The sequence below is a fragment of the Nuphar pumila genome, chromosome 1 (genome assembly GCF_984573655.1).
Source record: "Nuphar pumila chromosome 1, dmNupPumi1.hap1.1, whole genome shotgun sequence".
Lineage (NCBI taxonomy): Eukaryota > Viridiplantae > Streptophyta > Magnoliopsida > Nymphaeales > Nymphaeaceae > Nuphar > Nuphar pumila.
The window spans coordinates 21,970,504-21,994,134 of record NC_143249.1 but is presented as its reverse complement, the minus strand read 5'-3'; the positions used below and the strand labels follow the sequence as shown (position 1 = coordinate 21,994,134).

At 37.9% G+C, this 23,631-nt stretch overlaps 1 protein-coding gene across 1 annotated transcript; it reads right to left on the bottom strand.

Annotated features, from left to right (window-relative positions):
• Positions 1-1,454: 1,454 nt before the first annotated feature.
• LOC149848316 (mitogen-activated protein kinase kinase kinase 3-like) lies at positions 1,455-21,942 on the bottom strand. Its single transcript, XM_089990468.1, has 11 exons — positions 21,452-21,942; positions 19,070-19,720; positions 10,743-10,830; positions 10,557-10,619; positions 7,066-7,226; positions 6,852-6,927; positions 5,217-5,276; positions 5,006-5,113; positions 4,632-4,868; positions 2,520-2,641; positions 1,455-2,038 (listed from the first exon to the last, which is right to left on the bottom strand). Exons 1-11 carry the CDS (start codon positions 21,802-21,804, stop codon positions 1,780-1,782), a joined length of 2,178 nt encoding a protein of 725 aa, XP_089846594.1. The 5' UTR covers positions 21,805-21,942; the 3' UTR covers positions 1,455-1,779.
• Between the last annotated feature and the right edge of the window lie 1,689 nt (positions 21,943-23,631).

The window sequence follows — 23,631 nt, the reverse complement described above, 5'->3', positions numbered from 1 at the left end:
ATAATAGTGGATTTTCTTCTTCTTTTTTCAAAACTCTGACCCCATAGATGTGTTCAGCAGGATTGATTTACTAGAAATTGATACGGATCATGCATGCCGACCCCAATTGTTTGGGATGAAGGCGTTGTTGTTGTTGTTGTTGTTGATACGGATCATGCATTTTAGATGAAAAAAATGATATTTGGAGCCTAAAAAAATTATGAAAATTGTAGGCTGTTGATTTTGAAACCTTATAAAAACCTATTCATGCATGGGAATCAAATGTTCCAAAAAGTAATTCCTATAAAAACAAACATATAGATTACATTTTTATGGTTAGAATTTTGAACAAAACACCAGAATTTCATGAAAATTTAATAGCATGTTTCATTTAATAGGTTTTGTATTTTGTAGGTTTCAATTTCCCCTGGAAATACAAGCAAAAGAAAAACAACGGAGTTTATGTAGGAGACGTTTGTTCAACTCCAGTGAGAATCATTCTCCCACCCAAATGGAAGAATGATTCACATTGGCACCATTCCCTCATTTCAAAGGCAAACGCTGAATGGAGCATGAGAAAACAAGTAGTTTTCGCATTTGTATGTGGTCTTCCTGTGATTCCGAGTCATGATTCCAAATCAGATTTGATTTGGAATTGCATGGTAGAAGACAAAAGCAAACATACCTGTAACTTACTGACATCATATACGTAAAGTATAGAGCAAGACATTCTAGCGTATAGGCATTCCGAGCTAAATTGAGCTGGTCTAAAAGCCTACAAGAAATGGGCCTAAAATGATGCATCTGTGGATCATGTTCAATCTCTCTACGTAAAATGCTTGGTTGAAAATAAGGTTGAATTTGGTCAAACACATATCTGATTTCCATCATACAATTAACAAGTGCATTCATTTTGCTTGGGCTAATGCTAGATTCAAATGCAACCATTTGAGGGCTCTATATCATACATAAGATGTCATTGATATGAGTTTGAAATGGGTACCAAGTAAGAATCAGATCCATCTTATGCATGTGTTACGGTTCAACGTTATTGGCTTGATATTTAATGACGCACCGTTTGATGAAAACGTGATGCTCCACAAAGACCCTGGGCATATGAAATGTCGGCATAGACATACAGGAACATCTGAGCTGCTGGTTTTTCGAGGTTGGGGGTTCCAAACTGTTGGATCATTTTCCTAAACTCTTCCTCTGATCATTTATAGGGCGCGCTAACAACAGGAGGGAAATGAGTAACAAGGAAAGGTTGAGAGAGAGAGACAGTAAACAAGATTGGGCCAATTCCAACCTACCAGACACAGACAATCCAACTTACCCCCCTGTCGTGTCCCTTAGGTATACTATTTCAATGCAAAATTAAACAACAATCTCGTGTCCCATGTCCTTTTTGTCCTGTCCATGTGACAGCAGCTCAATTGATCAAATAAAAACTAACCAGCCTTCATAGAAAGAAACCAATGTAACAGCTTTTATATTTCTTTCTCAACTTAATACAGCATTACTCTGCATACAATATTTACAAACCGGGCGTAAGCATGTTGGCATTTGTTTATTCAAAATATGGGGTTGAGAGAATGATACATTTTGAGCACTTTCGAATATGAGACAGAAATGACATACCCCCCAAAAGGTTGGTGCCCTTTCTCTTTTGAAAAAGGTGAAAGAGAAATTCATGGCAAGTTAGATATGGCTTTGATCAGAAAGAGAGAGAATGCAAAAACCATTACAGTGGTATCTCTAGTCTGTCCACCCACTACCTTAAAAACTCTTCAACATTATTTACCTATACATGGTTCTAGCTCTTGGGGAGCCATCTGGTGTTATCATCATCTGGTAGACTTCTGGATCCATGTGGATTGAGTTCAGTTGTACACGGGTAACTACTGAAGACTCTGCTGGGTAACCACCACCCCTACTTGTCACTGAAGTCAAATGAGGTGGAGATACCCAACCAGTCCTCATAGTGGGTCCGAACTGCCTTAGCGGGCTTGATGAGGGAGAGACAGGCAAAGACATATTCCTTCTGGACAACTCTTTACTGCAAGAAAATAACAAAGTATCAAAATAGTTTCTCATATTTTTGAAGCACAGCCATACTTAGGTCCACTACCAGAAAGACGGTTCACCAATCAGCATTGACCCAGATCCTACAGTTACCCAAGGGGGCATTTGAATCCCTCAGATCTGAAAATCTGAGTGAGATCAGCTGATGACAGATCCAAGGATCTGTTGTCCAAAACCCACCCCCAAACAATCACAGTCGAGATCCTCAGCTCTCTCCTCCATTCCCTTTATATCAGGTATTTCAAATCCCTGATATACAATCAGCTGTTCAGTTGATGGATCTTGGCATGAGGCCCATGCCATGCCCGGGTGCCCCATGCCAGCTCAGATCCTCCCAAAAGTCCAAAGAGAGTTTGGAACTTCGGTGTCTCAGATAAGTCTTGGGTCTTCTTCAAACACTTGAGCCTAGCCACAGGATACTGAACAACAAAAATATATTATCAGAAGTAACATACCTCGAGGTCGTATGTGTGATTGGGAATCCATCTGAATGGTATGGCTTGTAACCTCCATCACGGATTGGAGAATTCCTTGTGCTGCTAGTTGGCTGCATTGTTGTCTGCTTAGGAGATGTAAACTGAAGAGTAGAACAAAGATCAATTAGTGACAAATAACTAGCTAACAAGAACAATGTTAAACGTCTATAAGTGGAACATTAAAAACAAGATGCACAAAGCAATTGAAAGATTTCCCAAATATGTTCCCGTGCAATTAGTGCACCACAATTGCCATATGGGCAAATGAAATGATACTGGGAATAGCTTCCTAATCTAAAATTGTAATTCAAATAAAACAATTTCTTTTGAAACAACCAAGGTTACCATTACATCAATAGTAGTAAAAAAGGTGACAGCTGTGACAAGTGGTCACCTGACCAAAAAGAAAATAGCCAATGCTGCAAAACAAATCTCGTAAAGAAAATTACATAGAATATTTCGAGTAGACACATGTTGATGAGATTGACCCAATTCACTCAAGACTAGATGCTGGCCATGAGTGTCACCAAGTCAACATCTCTTTATCAGATATGGACAAGACAGAGGTGAAGCAAGACGTGCAATAGAAAAACTCTGGTCACTTGAATTAAGAACCTCAAATTAAATGCAACATATCATAATGACACGAGCATGCTAGAAGTATGCCAAAACATAAACAAATCCCAACAAAACACAGCCAAATGATTCCAAAACCATGTAATAAATGACATAATTTCCATTATAGTGATCAATTCAGTAGTTTGTTAAATGAGCAAATTAGAGAAGTTTTTGTGGAGAAGCAGGTAGTCGATTAATTTCCAAGAAGATTATATTGTTTCATTGTTATAAGTCTCCCATGGATATTTGAACTTATAAACAGTGCTGTTACTTAAAGCAATATGGTAAAAAGTATTATTTAGGAACTGTTTGGCCTTATAATGCTCTCGAGGTACATCAGGTCCTAGACCAAGGATCCATGTTCGACTTATAGCATAATGGATTTTGGTTTATCCATTTCTCTATCTTTGCTCATTACCTGCAATGATTGGATGAAGTGCAACCTGATATAGATCATATCTAGGGAGCTTCTCTGGTCTGTGGATGTGTGAAGAAGTTATTGCTCAATAGCTTGTAGTATATTAGTACGTAATGAAATGACGTGGACTGACAAGCAGGGAGATCATGTCAATTGCCATGTTGAGCAGTGTTCATCTTATTTTTGCACTTGCCAAAAGGCCATTCCACTGACCCACCAGGTGTAAGAAAGTTAGCAAGAACTTTTCTTGATTAAGGGTCTCAATCATAATTGAATCAAGCTAACTTCCTTGTTCCTAGGAGTACCTTTCACTCTTTCTGGAACACCAATATTTCCTGGCAAAATGACAAATAAAAGGTATCCCTGATATCTTGTCCGCAGTTCCAATCTAAGTTCCCCTTATCAATAAAATTATGCCATTTCTTTACTCAAACAAAGAAACAAATCCAGATTTTCATATGTCACCACTGATGGCAGTCATTTAAATTGCAAACTTTAGACACGTTTATGTGCTCCCCATCAGGTTGAAACTTGAAACCTATGGTACCCAGACACTCCATTTTGCCCTCCGTACCCGTGTCAACATGTGTATCCCCGTGTCGACACCCAGACACACGATTTTACCTTCCGTACATATAAGTTTGTATTGAATTTATAATTTAAAATTATATTTTCAGTTTATAACTTCATATTTTCAGTATATAATATATATTTTAGATATAGCATATAAATTTAGATTATATTCAGTTTATTTTGAATTTATTTTGCATATATATATATATATATATATAGCCATGTTCCCATACCCACATTTTTTGGAATTTCCGCATCGTACCCTCTGTACCCATACCCGCACCCAGGTGACATAGCTTGAAACCATCAGCTCATACCATTAGTATGCATCTTCACAGCTAATACGATACACATTTAAGACTATATAACAACACTTTGCCTTTTCCTGATAGTCTAACACCTATATATTTCCAATTATGAAATAAACATTTCTTCCAGAAGAAGAAACAAAGAAAAAGTATTCAAAATCTTCAATATAATACCAGTGAATGGATGCCATAAGGAGAAGATGACCCTGGATCCGAATTTGAATTGATCTTCGGAACTTTTGTTGCAACTTGGTCTCTTAGAAAAGGGTGATCCAGAAGCTGTGCTGCAGTAGGACGTGAAGATGGATCACGTTGTAGGCACAGCTTCAGAAAGTTCTTCCCATCATCAGATATATAATTAGGGATTGCTGGGATTTCTTTGCTGTTTCCAATTTTAAATATTGCAGCCACCTGGTAAATTCAAACAAAATTGCTTGATGAATTCCAAGAATAGCAGATAAGGTATCACTGACCTAATTCATCAGTGACAATGAACTCATAAATTAAAAAAGGAAAAGGCCAAAGACATGGAAAAGAGAAGGCCCAACCCCCTCATATTGGATCCATGGTGGTTTTGATGTGGCCATCTCAAGAATTGTACAACCAAGACTCCATATGTCCACTGCCCAGTTAAAGCCGCTGGTGTTCATTATAACCTGTTCGAGAAGAAAGCACATGCAACTCATAAATGAAATACAGGGACAGATAAGAAAGGTATAATTCCAAATCCCAATATGCAATGAAGCTTAGATCACATACTTCAGGAGCCATCCAGTATGGGCTTCCTTTGAAGGATAATGGAGAAGAACAAGAACTGACCTGGAGACAAGAAGGAAAACAATTAAAATGTAATAAAAAAGACAAACTAGTAAACTTTTGATTTTTGTCATTGCTTGGATTCTCCAGAAGAAAACAGTCCTGTTTGTAGATTAACAAGTTGTGCTTGATTAGTCCTACATCTCATCTGGCAGATAAGCTTTAGATTTCTACAGGTGAGCAATGCAAAGAACGACATGAGAAAGAATGTGATTAAAGTCTGAGTAAATTGTTGCCTGTAATTTGCAAAGATAATTACCAACATCACCTAAGAGCAATTATCTGGTGACATGGTATAATGGATAACATGGGTCGGTTAAGGTTCAAAATGCAGTTGACCAATACTCCAAAGAACCCAGTGCTAGCCCCATGTTGACATGGTACGACGTGAGTATGGGGGCCTGGTAAAAGTATCCAATGTTATATAGATAGAAATTGGTTACTATTTACATTTTTTTTGTTTTTCTTTTTGGGTGCAATTATAACTTGCATATATACTCTTCTAGTTGTTTGATCAACACTCCAATAGATATCATGAACAAATTTATTGATGAAGCAAATCTCATTAGGAGGTAAGCATAGTTAGCATAGTTATCATAGAACTTAAGTTGCAAAAGAAAAATAAAATCAGAATAAACAATAATTAGGTATCTAGACTTAATGTCAACCATAGCCACCTGTATGGTTCAAGGTAATTTCTTGGAGAGGGTTCTTCTTGGAGATTATTTCACAAAGTGATTTTTCTTGGAAAATCTAGGAAGCTTTAAAAATTGAAAAATATAAATAATAATAAGAAACATAGGAAAATAATAGGTTTTCTATTATTTTTCCTGAAAAAAATATGAAGAAACAAGTTTTAAACGTCTTTAAAATACAAAAGCAACCAAAGAATAGAAAAACTGAATTTAAATTATATAAAAATAAAATTTTAAAAAAATCACAAAAATAGTGTGATAATATCACGATAAAAAATATCACAAAATATAAAAATAGCGTGATATTATTGCAATATTTTCATTTTGTCAATACTTTAAAAATATCATGATATTTTTTCAATATTATCGGCCTAGCTAAAAATGGCAATAATATTGTGATATTTTCAAAATATTGGCAATATCGGTGACTATGATGTCAACCAAGCAAGATCATTCGCTCAACCTGTGTTGGAAAAAAGGAGATGATGCACTCAGGCATCTTCCCCTTGAAGGCAATTTGGTAAAAGATGTTCAAGTTCTTGAAAATTCTCAAGGCATGCTATGATTAATAGTACAGGAAAAGATAAATCTTTTTCAATATTGATTTCAACCACATCTGAAAAAGGATCAACTCATTGACTTAATGATGTAAAGTCCAATTTTTTACACACATTTATTACTTGATCATGGTCTCAAACTCGGTTTTGCTAAAGCTGAATTTTAGCATATAAAAGATATTGATCACTGATCTTCATTACAACCATAAATATGCAAAGAAACTGGATTTTGCTTAGGCATTTGTAGAAATAGGAGCTACATCAATCGTTTACAAACAGACAATTAGTGGATAAGAATAATTTAACTTTTGAGTATGAACACATACATGTTTCGCCATGCCAAAATCTGCCAGTTTGACTATGCCATTAGGATCAACTAGTATATTTGCTCCTTTGATATCCCTGCAAAATTTACAAAAATATTTCAATAAAATAGATAAAATAAGAGCATCCACAGTTTCTTATATACAAAAAAAAGAGGTTTAAGAGTCATAAGGCGAATAGCAAAAAAAAAAAAGTGTCATAAGGCCAATAGCAAACCTGTGCACAGTGTTTCTTTTATGTAAGTAAGCCAGCCCAGAAAGAATCTGTGCAGTGTAGTTCTGGATAACTGGCTCTTTAAATTGTCCATATTCCTGAAGTAATTTATGAATTGATCCTCCAGAGACATACTCCAGAAAAACCGATAGTGTGGAATCATCCTGTTGAATGAGTTAGTCAATGTTAGGTTTCACATTATCATCCCATCATCTGCAAAAAAGAGCAATAATCTCTGGGAACAATGAATCATTTTATTCCCAACATATAATTCTGTAGGTTAAGATATGTAAATCTGTAGTCTGTAGATACTAGAAAGTACTAATGAAGAAAATATAATATTATTTTAAGAGAGAAACTCAAACTTAAAGCAAACTGTGTTGGATGAACCAGCCTAAAGGCTCCCAATCATTGTGGTATGGACTAGAATGGTTACAAACATGTCCAACATATTGTGGTACCCACATGTCCAACATACTGTGGTCGAAGACCCATGGCTTGTGGCTCAGCATGACCTAGCACATAGGGGTTCTCTACAGCTTGAATGATCCTAGCCCCACATGTAAGACCTTCTAAGCACCTGGGAAACTGTGACCAGCAACCAATGAGACTTAGCAATGATGCCCCGATCATATGGTAGGTGAAGAAGAGATCACGAGTAGGTGAAGCTGATGCCAGATGCAGCATTACCAAAAGTAATGCAAAACAAAAAGAAAATCAAATATGATGAACAACAAGATCGAAGAACATAATGGGAAAATTATACACATACACACATGGGCTTAACTTTGGTACCCTAGATAGTACCATATGCACTAGTAAAAAGTCATGGTTGCAGATATTATTTAGCCAACCAGACACTGTACATGTGTATAACATGGTCTGTTTAGTCAGAAAAATACTCTGGGTCTAATTTCTTAACCTGTCATTATGATGTCTTACTGCATTGGACCACTATTCTAAGATTCTTCTAAAAACCTGTCTAAGCATCAAAATACCTTAATTAATGCATGTTCGCCATTAAAAAACTATGGAAATCACATCTATACTGTCAGATCCATAAGACATGCAAGGAATGCCTTACAAAATTGAGAAGGTTGCTGGTGTATAGTACCATTATATATATATATATATATATATATATATATATATATATATATATATATATATATAGAGAGAGAGAGAGAGAGAGAGAGAGAGAGAGATGCACATTTAAACGTCAGCAAGAGAAATTTTCAATAAAAGGGTAGGGGGGTACAAGGGGGCAAGGATGATGAATGTTAACCCAAGAAAGACAAAGGAGTATCCCAGACAGTTCCCTCTGCCGTAACTTACATGTAAGATCCTCACTTTGCAAGAAACCAAAGCACAAACGTTGCAAATTCAGTTTGATCCATTCATGAATGGAAACTACATGGGAAATCCTTTCATGCAAGCAACTTCATTGAATTCAGGCCAATAAATTACCATAACTGTAACCACTATCTCCATAGCTTGATGGACTTCTTCCCTCTGCTCTTCATCCTACTCCAACCAAAGAAGCCACTAGCGGTCTAAATATCCACCTGAAGAATCTGAATTTCAGCAAAGAGTGCCTTCACGGCCTTCAAAGCAGTGAAATGACAGGAAACAAGTCCAAGTCCACGTATAGATGGTGTACCAACTTTGTGAAAAGGTAGCCCATACTTTATGGATTTACTTGGGCAAGTGAAGTTAAGGCAGCTAAACAAAGAGAGCCTTTACAAGCAATGAAGGTGGTTAGGCCAGGGGTGTAAGTTGGGTGGATAAACCTAATCCAAACCAAAGAACCAAACCAGTTAGACCAGACGTGACCTAAATTCTGTAGACCCATGGGTCACATAAAAAAACTAGACCTGTTTAGCAGAAAACACACTAGTTTTGAGTATGTAATTTTAGAACCTGAACCGATTTGCACTAACCTGCTTCTATACCTAACCTGCTTAGTTTTTAAAAACATCTATATCCAAACCAACAAGGATTAGGCCAGCGATGTAAATTAGGTGGCAAAACCCTAATCCAAACAAAAGAATCAAACCAGTTAGACCAGACATGACCTAAATTCTGTAGACCCATGGATTACATAAAAAAGCTAGACCTGTTTAGCAGAAAAAATGTTAGTTTTGCTATGTAATTTTAGGACCCAAACCGATTTGCACTAACCTGCTTTTTTTTTACAATATCTATCCAAACCAACATGGATCTGAATGTAGTTTGTAGCCAAAACCACCCGTACTAGAACCATTTTATGATTGTGCCTAAAACAACTGAACAATTTCGTATCCAAACAAATGAAAAACTGAGCAATACCCAAACTGACTCAAATCCTAGATGAATACATAATCATATCCTAATTTTATGAAGTAACAAATCAAAGCCTTTACAAATATCTTTGTTCTCAAAATTTTTCCTAGTGACGTTCTTAACTGAGTTTGAGCCAAACCTTAATTGGCAACCAACATGATTTGCTACTAGAAATAAACCAAGGCCAAACTGTTACGACCTGAACTGATTCATTCCTGTCCTGATTCCAACACAAAATGTTACAAACCCAATCTGATTTACATCCAAAGTGATCCCAGAGCAACACATTACAACCCAAACCTGTTTATACCTGACACTGTACAAACCCAAACCTGATGATCCATATGGGTACCTGGACCCAGAACCAAATGCAATTCATATCAGTTTGGCTTTGGGTCCAGTAAATTTAGGTTTGCTTTTCTTTCACTATTCTTATTTTTTTCTACGTTTCAAAAATGTCTTCTACTTTTTTGAACACTTCTAAAAAAAGTAGATTAGTGAGTATACGCATTGTATCTTTATTCTTCAGAATCCTGAGATTATTCTGACAACCATTGACTATGATCCACACACATGCACATGCACATGCGTGCACACACACACATTCTCTAATTAATCAATGACTTGTATGTTTGAACAAACTAAAAGCATACAATATTATACTTCAGGAGCACAATAACATGCTGAAAGACTCTAAACAAAGTACCAAATATGGGGAAACAACAATCAATAAGAAAAAATTAGAGCTGAATATTTTCATTATTATTAGCTAACCAACGCCTCATTTGCTTAAAAAGCCAATATCACATAAAATTAACAAACGAACCATCGAATGAACAATACAAACCTCATTCAGTAACAAGAATGAAAAAAAATGCAAGAAAGAAATCGAGTGAAGTACTGAAAGGTATCTGCAAACTATGAAGCTTCTATTCCACGTAAAGATGTCAATAAAAACTGCAGGTTGATGGTTTTCCTTTTTTGCACAATTGTATAACATGTAATATGAACTAGACTAAGTCTGGGATAAGTTTATCAAGGCTCACATCCCAAATAAGTGCCGGTAACAAGAAAAAATTTGAAATTCCAATTTCATCCATTCAGGAAGTCATGTCAAGTATCATTTCATTAAAAATAAATTGCAAAAATGAGTAAAGATTCATCCTTAGTACCATTTCACTGCCATAATACTGCACGATATTTGGATGTGAGAGTTGACTCAGCAATGATATCTCCTGAAAGATAACCAGAGCAAATTAAAATCCCTGTGCTGAAATATCTTTTAAATAAAATTATAATTTAAAAATATCAATGAATCTACAACCATCTGAATGTTTAGATGTGGAGTGGGAGAATACCTGGCCCAATTGCTTGAGACTTTCCTTGGAATTTGGATCATCTGAAATCACTTTAACTTCTTTTATCGCACACATTTGGCCACTTTCACTGACAAATAATGATATTGTCAAATAAGAAGCCTAAAGAAATGCACAATCAACAACAAGAACTACCTTGTCAAGCTTTTGAGGCAAATTTTTCTCATCAAAACACAAACTCAGGTTTTAGGGATACTTTTTAAGATTTATTCAAAGTCACAAATATCACTGGCATTTTCAAAATCTCGCAATCTTATCGTGTGATATTAAGGAAATGAATTATTCCCGATAATATTGTGGGATTTTCAAAATCTCGCTTAACTTGAAAATCTTGAATTTAATTGCAAACTGTTGCAATCTCTTAAAGGCACTATTTCAAAATGCATGCCCAGTAAAGGTGCTATTCAAAAATTGCACCCCAATAAAGGCACCGTTCACCTAATTTAATATAGGAGGCACATTTGACTTGTAATGAAACAAAGATGTGCACAAAGAAATGCCTCTTAGGGGCTTACAAGAATACAAAGTGTGCATAAACACAAGGCTTCACAAGCCAAATACAAAAGTCACTAATGGGCTAACACAAAGGGTCATACAAATCACTCAAAAGAGAGTACATACAATAAATAAAATAATTGAATTAAAATGCTTAAGAGAAGCATCAATTAGTGTACCTAGGTATACCTCGGTAACTAAACCATAATATTATATTTATCTTAACATGACTATGACAATTTAAACTAAGCACTTATTTAAAATGCTCATGTAGTACAACCACTATAATACCGTGCATTTTCACACTTAGTTAAAATTGAGATTTTCGAAAATTTGGCCGAGTATAGAAGAAAATCGGTAGAACCTCGATATTAGGCCGATGGTCTTTGAGTCTGGGCTTGGCCCAGGTCTCATCGACAAGGTCTAGATGAGCCAATCGAAAGGTGATAGAAACTTTTATTTTACCCTTTAAATTCAAGCGAATTTTGGGTTATTTTCGGGCAAAATTCAGAAGTGAAATTCGAGTTATATATTGTTAGATGTGTCTCAAAATTTTGAGCGTAATGATATTTTATTTTTCCGAATTCAGGCAACGGTTGACCCAAAAATCACATTTTTCGAAAAAGGACCACCTCGACGAGCCGGGTCCATATTTGGATCAGACTGGATCCAATGTATTTGATCCAAATTAATATGGATCTGGACTCTATCCAAGACCCATATTAATCTGGAATTGATCCAGCCCAGGACCCAATTGGATTTTGGATATAGATTTAGATCCAAAACCCAGATCCAGATCCAAAACCCATGCCTAACAAAAATCCAGCTTTAAATTCACTTGTTATATTTAAATTGAGGTTATTTAGAGTTAAAAAGACTCCCAGAGGGATAAGGTTCCCTCTGGAAGTTTCTAGATATTTAATTATTAATAATTAATTAATTAATTTTAATTAATTCCGAATTTCATTTTTTGTTAACTTATTGGACTCCTTGACCCAGAATTATTTTCTTTTTTTGTTCATATCGCCGACCCTAATTGTTTTGGGATGAAGGCGTAGTAGTAGTAGTTGTTGCTGTATTGGACTCCTTGAATTATTGAGAAATAAGAGATTTAAAAGAGTTACAAAAATAAGAAAGACTTTTCAAAAAATAGAAACTTTGAAAAGTCAAAAAAGAAAGAATTTTAAAATTTTTGGAAACTGACAAAGTGAGAGTTCCAGAAGGGGAGAGCGCTCTCTCTCCAGCCCATCTAGAAGGGGGGGGGGTGTCACCCCCCTTGTGGTCTATAAAAAGATAAAAAAAAGAAAGAGAAGGAAAAATAGAAAAGAGAGAGAAAGAGAAGGAAAAAAAGAGAAAAGAGAGAAAGAGAAGGGAAGAAGGAAAAAGAAGAAGAAGAGCATATTGGGAGCTCTCTTTGCCTCCGGCCATCAGACGATTTCTTAGTTTTCTTTCAATCTACGGTTAAAGTATGGGTCTTTATCTTGTTTCGAATGAGAAAATGAGCATGAATTTGTATTCCACGCAAGATTTTAGTGAAAACCCATGAGAAAATAGTAAATCTGAATATTTACTCTAACATTCATGGTTGAAATTAATGTAATTTCCCTTTTTCGAAATTTATTTTAGAATACAAGTAAATACGTATAAGTATATATATTTGATGAGCCGTCGATCTAGTATGTTATTGCTTTAAAACAATTTCTATGTAAGTTTATTTCCGTTATTAAAACCTAAGTCATAGGGATTCGACAAACCAGGTGCTGCACCCACGTCGACGTGATGCGGGTGCAACACCCGGTGCGGTCAACTCGACCCTGGGTGCAGTCAATGCACCCATGGTCATTTTGGTCCATTTTTTGGACTTAAATTTTTTTTTGCTTGATGAAATGTGCTGCAAAGAGAGGATTAGGGGAAAAAATTCCCCTAATCCTCTCCTCTCCTCTCCTCTCCCACGCTCCTCTATTCTCTCGCTCGCCTCCTCTCCTCCCGACGTCTCTCAGGGGAGCCTAACGCCACCTCCTCCTCTCCTTCGTTGCAGACCTCTAGTGATCGCCGACGTCAACCCCACCCGCAACCCCGACGACGGCCACACTCCTCTCAGGTAACCTCTCCCTCGTCCCCTTCCTTCTTCTGATCTTCTATTTCTAATAGGCTGGCGGGTGGGGTTGACGTCGGCGATCGCCAGAGGTCTGCAACGAAGGAGAGGAGGAGGTGGTGTCAGGCTCCCCTGGCGGGGGGCGACGTATTTGACCTATCGGTAGGGGCTTTTTGCCCCTGCCCCTCAATTTTTCGTCAGTCTGGCGAGGGCGACCCCCCTGTCGCCTGCCTGCAACCTATTGGTAGGGGCCTTTGCCCCTCCCTCATGTTGTTCGGCAAGGGGGTCACCCTCTGATTTTAGGGGAGGGGGCGAGCCCTTCCCTGCTTCCCTGTTTTCACAAGAGAGGGGGGATGAGCTCCTCCCCACTCCCTGTTTTTTCCGACAGTCAGGGGTGGGGCGAGGCCCCAACCCTTCTCCTCCTCGTTTTCCCTGGACGGGCCAGGAGCTGGGCTCGGCCTGACTGACCGAGCGCACCCCTCGGCCTTCTTTTGCGAGCCAGGGTCGGGCTCAATCTGACAATCGAGCCCACCCTCCCTGCTCCCTCTGATTTCAGGGGAGGGACCGAGCCCTCCCTGTTTTCGCATGGGAAGGGGGGGTGAGCTCCTCCCTACTCCCTGTTTTTTCGACAGTCCGGGTTGGGGCGAGGCCCCAACCCTCCTCCTTGGACGGGCCGGGAGCTAGGCTCGGCCTAACTGACCAAGCGCACCCCTCGGCCTTCTTTTGTGAGCCAGGGTCGGGGCTCAGTCTGACAACCGAGCCAACCCTAGGCCTTTTTTTTGTCGTTCTAGTTGGGTTTGGGTCCGCTTCGACTACGTACCTTTCAGTATTTATTTATACGTACTACTACTATATTTTTTAAACTTATTGTATATGTTTTAAATTGGGTTTCTAACGCAGACAAGGAACATCCAAATTTTGGGACGTAAACCCAGAAGAGTGACTTCGAGGGAGAGCATGATTTCAACATGACAAACATGGATTTATCTAAGTCCAGTCTTCCTTCTAATGATGCATTTGATGATGGAGAAAAAAATTATTAAGATCCATTACTTCATCGTCATATACATATTTGAGTATAAAGCCTGAATTTAGATGATTAATGGCTACATGAAATTGTTGTGTATACATATTAAGGTTTATTTCCTACACAATGAAAGTTTTTGCTCATGTCTTTGCATTGTTACTGGGCTGGCTGGCCTGGCAGACCTGCACAGGTTCGGCCTGTGCAAGGTAGTGCAGGGCCCAAGGTATTTATTTTTATACCTTGGGCCGGCTGGCAGCCCAACCGACTGTCAGGCCTTGGCCTCTCGTGTTAGCCCAACCATTTGTTGGCTGGACATGATATTTAAAAAGAAAAAAAAAGTAAACTGAAATATATATATATATATATATATATATATATATATATAATTTTTGTATCATGTGTGTGTGCTGCGGTTGGGCAGCCTGGCAGCCCAGCCAAGTGGCTCAGCTGGGCAGGCTTTGGCCCTGTCAGGCCCAGTCCAGCTACTCGGCTGGACTGGTGCAGGCCTGACAAACCCAGAAAGTTTTTTTTTTCATGTTACGTTGGGTTGACTGGCAATACAGCTGGATCGGATTTGTTGGCTGGGCATGATATTTAAAAAGAAAAAAAAAGTAAACTGAAATATATATATATATATATATACAATTTTTGTATCATGTGTGTGTGTTGCGGTTGAGCAGCCTGGCAGCCCAGCCGAGTGGCTCAGCTGGGCAGGCTTTGGCCCTGTCAGGCCCAGTCCAGCTACTCGGCTGGACTGGTGCAGGCCTGACAAACCCAGAAAGTTTTTTTTTCATGTTACGTTGGGTTGACTGGCAATACAGCTGGATTCGATTCGGTGGCAGCTTGTACACAGGCCCGGTCTGTGCATGTGTAGGGGCTGCCAGACCAGCCGACTGAGTTCGTCTGGGCTGGAGCCGAGCCCAGTCAGCTGGGTGCAGTTAAAAAAAAAAGGATTTTTGTTTATGACAAATCAGTTGCACTTTTGTGAAAAAATTTCAAACAGTTATGCTCAGTTTGTACTTAGACAAAGGCCAAAACAGTACATCAAGAATTTTAGTTCTGTATATTCTTTGTATTTGATTGAATCTGAAACAAAAGATGAGCTCAGCATGTTAATCTCCAGAATTGTTTTCTTGTATTAGACTAGACTTATTCAGGCTAAAGAATGAAACTTTTCACATGCCTATACTTGATATATTATATTATGTTGAATCAAAGTAATATTATGCATACATTAAATTGTTGTGTTTGGCACATGCACCACTGCATGATTGTTCACTTGTTTACTTTGAGAAAGCTTATGAATAGAAGTATGCAATTGGCATGGTTATGTGAACACATGCATATAAATATAATTGCTCATGCATATCTCTAAATTAGCATATGTGAATGTACATTGTAAAACATGTGAAATGAATGCATAATTGGTATGTTATTCATGATTTTTGCATATGGAAGCATCGATGATCAAAAGTGGATCATCATGGGTTGTGCGAGCCTTGAGCATGTGTTGCTCATTGTTTAGTTGTTTATGCATAGCAAAAATTAAACTTGATATTGTTGTTCTAATTGCACTGTTTCATGTTGTCATGGGCTAGGGTTCTGTGATGAGCTTCACATGTTGATTTGCAAACTTGTGTTATAAATTTTGCATGTTGATTTGCAAAATAAAAAAGTTGAATTAATAACAAGATAAAAAAAAAGAACAGTGTAACCTATGCTTCTTCGATGTCCCTTATATTGTATGGGAATTCTGGACTTTGTAGTTTTAGGGAACCGTAGGGATACTAAAACTCGGTGTGCATTGTTGTGCCCCTGAACCCGATATTGAGGTTCACCTCCCAGCCATGGTTTTAACGAGATTCCGCCACTTTGCCTGAGGGTGGTGTGTAGACTCAGCTGTTGTTTTGGTATACCAATAAAGTGATATTATGGTTATTGATTTTCATAGTATCCGGGCATTAGATGTTGATTTCTAATATTCCGATCAATGGTGTTGATTCTTGATATCGGTCAAATGCTGAGTGTAGAACTCAGTAATAAAATACAAGTTGTGTGTTAAGCTACAACTGGAGACTTAACTTGACCACAAAAAATTTTACCCGTTTTTTAATATTTGCGGGCAACGATAATAAAAAAAGAAACTAAAGTTTGTATGTATTTAATAAGGACGTGCATATAAAAAAACTCTGATAAAAAATAATAATTTATTCATGCATGTGCATTAATGTTATGCATATTCCTATTATGTACTAGATCATGCATATTTACTTGTTTCCTTACTTGTGATGTTTTGGTGATTGCATGATATTTACTCTCTATTGCATTATAAATGTGTTTATTGCTTAATTGATGTTCCTTATTGATAATAATTATTCCCTCTTACTTAGCAATTGTTCTCTATTGCTTGAATGATTATTTGGGTTATGAATTTTTCATAATTGTATCCTTATAAAATATTGCATGATTCTTATTTATGTTATTTTTGCTTATTTGTTTAATTAGAGGGACCTGTATGCAAGATCATTGATTTTGACACCCCTATTTTTTGTTTTTCACAGTCTCTAAGGCTCAGTGAGAGGACATATGCTTATGCAACGAGCTACGAGGACTATACGACTACTTGACAAACTTTTCTTTGGATAGCGTGGTTCCATATTTTAATTTGTTTACATTCTATTGCACATGCTTTCAGACTATATGAATTTAATTAATAAAGTTGGTTTGGATGATGGGTATAAGATCTCTTGTGGTTGTCGATTTGTTATGACTTCAAAGGCCCTGGGTCTCTGGGAATGTTTCCGCAATTGTTTAAAAAAAATTGTCACGGGGTCGTTACAGCCACGTAAGCAACTCGTGAGGGTTGTTAAAGTAAAATGGGAAAAGGGTGTGAAACATACTAAATACAATCAAGGAAGGCCTTCCTTTCTCTACACGAGCGACATGGGACTATTCATGTTCCCTTGTCTAATGTGGGGTAATTTAATACCCATTATGCATTAACTTATCGAGGCTTCACCAAATAATATTTTTTTAAAATATTTATTAGTCATATATTTGTCAATATATGAAATGTTTTACTATGTGTGAAAGGGTAAAATAACTTTCCTTTATATCATGTTTTTATTTTTTTATTTACCAAGATTTTCTAGAGAAAAATAATTTTTTTCAAAATTTCCTGAGATTTTCCTTTGTCGAAAAATTCTCGAGAACGATATTTGTGACTATAGATTTATTCTAGAATATTCATATGAACGCATGAATAAATATATCCAAGGTAAACAGTTTATGAGTTAGGAATTTATTCAACATGTAAAATATCAACAGTTTAAAATAATATAGGACATGCAAAAGTTACACAATTTCGACTTAAGAATACCCTGTAAAAGGACTTTATGCACACAGTGATGAGAAAAATGAAAATCTGCATACCCTTACAACTTTGAAGGAACACAACAACAACCCAACCAACAATGCATAAAAGCAGTGAGGTAGGAGGGATCTCCACAGTTCACCTTCTTGGATGTGATTTTATTCATCTAATTAATAAAAGTGTGCAGGTTTTATGCAGGTTTTATGCATCTTCTAAATATAAAATGTGCTGGGATTCTGATTACCTTGATTTACATTTTCCAAGATAAGCAAATGAACACCATTGTTCTATTTGTAGTGAGTTATTTTTTACTTTCGAAGCCAGAAAACAAGAGTGGTCATATTGAAAACTTTACAAAAATGGCTGTATCGTGTCCATGCGACATAGATCTGGTATGATCCTCAATCATCATAAGAATATTAGATACTTTTATAAATCACCTATCACCCCAAAATCTCAGAAAAACGCAATGATTTCTTTTCAAATAAATAATCATGAAAAAATGGTATTGCCTTGGGTTTTCTTCACTATCAATGAATCTGATACCAATATGACCTTTGAAATTTAACTTTTCATATTCAAATTATGAAACATAGTCAATTCCCATATGCTAGTTTTTTATATAAAATTACAAACATAGCCAACTCCCATATGTTAGTTTTTTATATACAAATTACAAACATAGCAAACTCCCATATGCTTGTCCAGCAATTTAGGGTTTTACTCCACTTCTCAAGTCAAGTATCAAGAGATCTGAACTAAGGGACAATAATAAGCATGTCTTTCCTACATTTGAAAGTTGTGCTATGTAGTAGATAGTGGTATCTGAAAAAAAAAGAAAAGGGCACACTTTCTTATCTTTAAAATAACAGAAATCAACATAAACCATCTTTTTATGAAGGCAACACTTTTTAAGAGAAAAGGAAAAGATGCATGCAGTTTTCTTTGTTTTAGAGAAATCATACACACAAAATTTCAAGGTTAACTTATCTGGTCAACGATCACAAAGAAAAGCAGATCTTATTCAAAGAATATATTTAGAGTTGGAATTAGCATAAATTCATGCATGGGGAGATGAGTGCATTCCTGGTCAAGGCAGGACTACATTAAGGATCTACCTACATTAGTCATAGATGAGGTAACATGTTCCATACAAGAGAAGTCTTTGCTGTGTGATCTGCATATGATATAGTACTCATTAAAGCATACAGAACTCACAAATCTCCAGCAAAAACAACAAACAAAAGCAAAAAATAGCAGCAAAAAACATCTAAAGGAATTCAAATTTTTAAGAGTTGATCACAAGGAAGAACAATTACCTATTGAATCCAACATAAACATGCCCAAATGTTCCTCTTCCAAGAAGTCTTCCTTTCTTCCACCTTGACTTGAGATCACTGTTTATGCAACTATTCTTTGAAAGTCCAGCCCTTGTAGAACTATGTGGTGTAGGTGAAGTAGAAGAACTAATGGAACAATGCTGCATTGGTGAAGTGGGAGAGCAAGGAAAACCTGGAGGAAGTGGTAAAGGATGACACTGAAACCTGCTGTCCTCTTGTTTTGATCTCGGAGATTCTGAACGTGAATGCAAAGGAGGTGTGGAAGCACCATGTGCCCGTGGGCCTGGGTGTGGACTTCTCTCTCTTGGACTAGGTGCCAGAGAATGGTTGGCACTGTGCCTTCCCTGTGCCAAACTGATTTTGGTATCCGTAGAAACTCTAGGTGGAGAAAAGGAACAATTAGAAGTGGTTGCGAAGGATAAATCTGATTCCACCCTCCGAGAAGAAAATAAACTGTTGTTGTTGCATAATGATGAATCATATACTGAATGTGTAAAGCCATTGAGAGGTTTTATGTGTTCCAACCCTGGGCTGCTTGATAGAAGCTGCTTATTCTCTGTGAATTGTTGCTGGATTTGATGATCATACCTTGAACCTATATCCCTTGGAATGTCCACACCATCTATATATCTTTTGTAAAAGACAAATTTAATTTGTTAGAAAAAAAGAATTGTAAAAGAACAACAAGCAAAGTAAGAAAACTTACACATTTTATTATTTCACTGCAAATACAATGAAGTGCTATTTGATAAAGAGACTTAGTGCAAAATATCCAGCCACTTATGAAGTGCCATGAAGTTCACTTCACATTATGAACTGTTATAGTTATGCCATCTTTTTTGTTCAAAAAGAAAAGAAAAGAAACAGTCATGTGACTGTTAAAAAATGCAACATAATCATATGTTGCAGCTTCAAAATTCAATGGACAACAAAATATTCTCATACATCTTGTGTAAAAGTACAAACCACATAAAGTTAAATAATGAATGGTTTGCTAATTCCCACAATCTCAAAAATTAATGGTAAACAAGCATCATCCAACTCTCAAGTAGCACAAAAAGTTAAGTATGTGCCAACATTACAGAATGGTGTGACACTCATACTTCTAGCAATTGCAAAAAAAAAAGCACTCCATGTTATCATGGTAAATTAAAGCTATGCAACAAGAAATAAAGTATATGAAAAATATATAGTGTTCACATAATGTAAAAATTCAAAAAGATTAAAAAACAAAAATTTTCATGAATTGGAGAAAATTTTATAAAAATTAAAAAGCAAACTTAACTGATAATATGCATACTGGCACCTTTAACATCAAATAACAAAAACAAAGCATTACCTCAAAGAGAGAAAAAGAAACCATCTAATCAGAAAGGAGATAAAAAAAACTACATCCCAACTCATCGCCACTAAAATACTTTTACAGTTCATAATTTCTTGAGTAAAGCAATTGGAAAGCAAAAAAGTAAGTTTTGAAAGGATCATAAATTTGATCAAATCTATCCTCAAAAGCCAAAAAATGATTTGAAACATACACTCGTCACAGTTCTAGTAAAGATTAGATCAACCAAGAAAAATTAAGCCAATTTGAATTTTCCAAGACTCATCTAATTCAACCATCTGATAATAAAAAAACTGACAAATCTCATGTTTTCACCACAGCACACCAAAATTAACTGAGAACACAACCAACTTCAACGCAATTTATGGGAAATTCAGCCAATTAATTAAAACCATAAATGTCACCAACATTTCAACATAAAACATTTAGAAAGCAGAAGATATGTAAAAGGAAACGTTGAGTTATTATGGAAATGACACTTACGGTAGAAAATTTAAGAGAATTCTCAGTTGGGTGCTAAAGGAATAGAATAACTACAAGAAACACAAAAATAATCGATTTCTAAAAAAATCAACGATGTAACTCCTCGAAACAATTAATAGGCATAACATTTATAAGTACGCTAACAAAAAGCCTAGTTAGTCATGGGAAATTTCAATTCTATGGAAGGCTAAATCAACTAAAACCTGAAAATTAATCTAATTCTCATGATCCTTATAAAAATTATGAGTAATTATGGAGATATTAGAATCGATCTCTGAACTCCAAACGCCTAAAGAAAGCAAACTACATGCCTTCTGTTTGAACTGCCAAAAAGATCCAGTCAAAATCAACCATAGAAGAATTCAATACTGATAATTCCCGTAAATCTCATAATTATAACCGAAGAAAATCCCAAGCCATCAATAAAATTTCAAATTGAACTCGCACGAATTCAACCACAAAAATTTTCCGAATTGTAGTAAATCAACTAAAAAATCACGAGAAAACACTCAGAAAATCACGTTCTGTCCGTTTACCTGAAAATTGGAACCCCTAGATCCGAGCACGAGCCCGACGAGCTCTCGCTCGAGACCGAGGAGATCGGATCCTCTACAGAGAACACGGACGGCCTAGGGAGTGGGTGCGCCCGGCTCGCCGGCTGTTCCGATTCCGATGCCAAGCCCGAAGCCGGTCCGGAACTCAAGCTGAGATCGCTGTGCCTCGCGGAATTGAAGCCGACGGAGAAAGGGACGGTGGCGGCGGCGAGAGGGATGCTAGGATTAGGGGTTTCGGAGTCGGGGCTTTGCCTCGTCCTGGCGGAATCGGCGCCCTTCTTCTTCTTCTTCTTCGCCTCCTTCGGTGAAGAAGACCTCGTCCACCATGCCGGCATGATTCCCAAACTACCTGTGACGTGCTTCCGATCCCTCCATTTCTCTATAGAGAGAGAGAGAGAGAGTTGCAGAGAGAGGGAGTTGCAAAGAGAGAGAGAGAGAGCTTTGTATGGATTGGGACAGAGGCGAGAGGCGAGGGGCGCGAGAGTGACGGACAGCGGGGGAGGGTCCTGTTGTACATGGTTCAATGACCCTTTTACCCTCATATTCATACTTTACTTTCCGCCATATCTCTCAGTGATCTAGACAAGTGATCAGATTACGCGTTGGGGTAAGATATTCGGGAATTCTTTTTGGGTAGTTTTGCCTTTTGCTGTGGTGACAGTGACTTTCGCTGTGGTGCGGGTGGTGATTAATTGCGAAGGGTCATAGAATTAAGACGGAGGAGGTTGGAGGAAGGATTCGGGTATGAGATGACCACTTTACCCTTAGAATGATTAAGAACATAGCGATACTTTCCGTTTCATGAACGGGGGTGTTTCGGTCATTTAAGTGTGATGGTTAATTGTGAGAGATGAACGTTAAGACAGGAGAGTTTGGCTGTCTATTGTAACGTAATTTGATATCGTTAAGACAAAATTCGGGTCTGGTTTATTAAACGAGTCGGATTTGGATTGGACGTAATCGAATGTAAGCTGGAGACTCCACCCGGTCTGTAGGGATGGCAATGGACCGGGGCGGGGGCGGAGGACAAGGTTTCCACCCGTGCCCCATCTCAAAATCCGGACCTCAATCCCCACATCCATCTCTGCACGGGTTTGGATTTTAACCTCCACCCCTGCCTCCATCTTTGTTTCATGTCCTCCATCTCCTATCCAAACAAAGGCAAGGCGGGGCAGGGCATAATTTTCCCTAGATCCATTGTCATTCCTTACAAGGATTTGGGACCGGGCGGGGCAAGGTGGGGATTGGGACGAGGATTGGGTAGGGCGGGAGAAAGTGTAAGTCCATCCTGACCTCTATCCCCACACGAGTTTTGATTTTAACCTTCATCCCCACACGAGTTTTGATTTTAACCTTCATCCCCGCCTCTATCTCTGTTTCATGTCCTTCATCCCCGGTTTAAACCGGGGCAAGGCGAGGCAGAGCCCCATTTCCCCCGGTCCACTGCCATCCCTACCGGTCTCAGCATTTGGTACGCAACAACTTATGCAGTGGGTTTCGGCTCGACTGAATTGGGTCATAGGGTTGATCCATTGGTAACCACAATCCAATCACTTGGTACTTGCAAAGTTGTAAGTAGTAAAGGACAGATTTGTCATTGTTTCCATTGTGGAGGTTATTTTGAACTTTTTCTGCTTCGCGCTATTAAACCATGTGAGTCACAAATGCGCCTTTACCAGCTTCACCGGCCACCCAAAATTTTAGACCAAAACACCCTTATGCAAGCACGTCCGTCCTGAAAAACGTGCGGTAAAATTTAGGATTGTATGGTCATTTCATATAGGACGATAGGGAGGTCTGGGATGAACATAAGCCGGGGAGGAGGGTAAAGGGGGTCCTTTTCTAAATGATTCGTGTAGGATGGTAATTTACCACCTCCAAAAATGATGACGTCGTAGGGATTGCGTGTGGCACAGTTGAGGCCAGCTAAGACGCCGCGGCCGGCGGGTGGTTGTTGGATCTATCTGATGCTGACGTGGAGGAGCGAGAGGGAAGGTTCGAACCCCACGCGTGCCACGTTTTCGTTAGATAGAATCTTCTTCGGTGGTCGCGCTCGTGCGGGGCCTGGTCTGGTATGTGGTTCGACCTTGCCCCAACCTGAATCCGGTTGGATCCACGATCCGGATTTTGGGCAGCTGAGTCTTGAACGAGAACGAGAGCAA

What these genes read in the sequence shown, in the direction of transcription:
- LOC149848316 (XM_089990468.1), bottom strand. Translation starts at nt 21,804, where the DNA reads ATGCCGGCATGGTGGACGAGGTCTTCTTCACCGAAGGAGGCGAAGAAG. An exon ending in GTTTATGTTGGATTCAATAG is followed by an intron (nt 10,831 to 19,069) that starts GTAATTGTTCTT and finishes ATTATTTGTCAG; the next exon opens with TGAAAGTGGCCAAATGTGTG. An exon ending in ATCACACATACGACCTCGAG is followed by an intron (nt 2,039 to 2,519) that starts GTATGTTACTTC and finishes ATTTTCTTGCAG; the next exon opens with TAAAGAGTTGTCCAGAAGGA.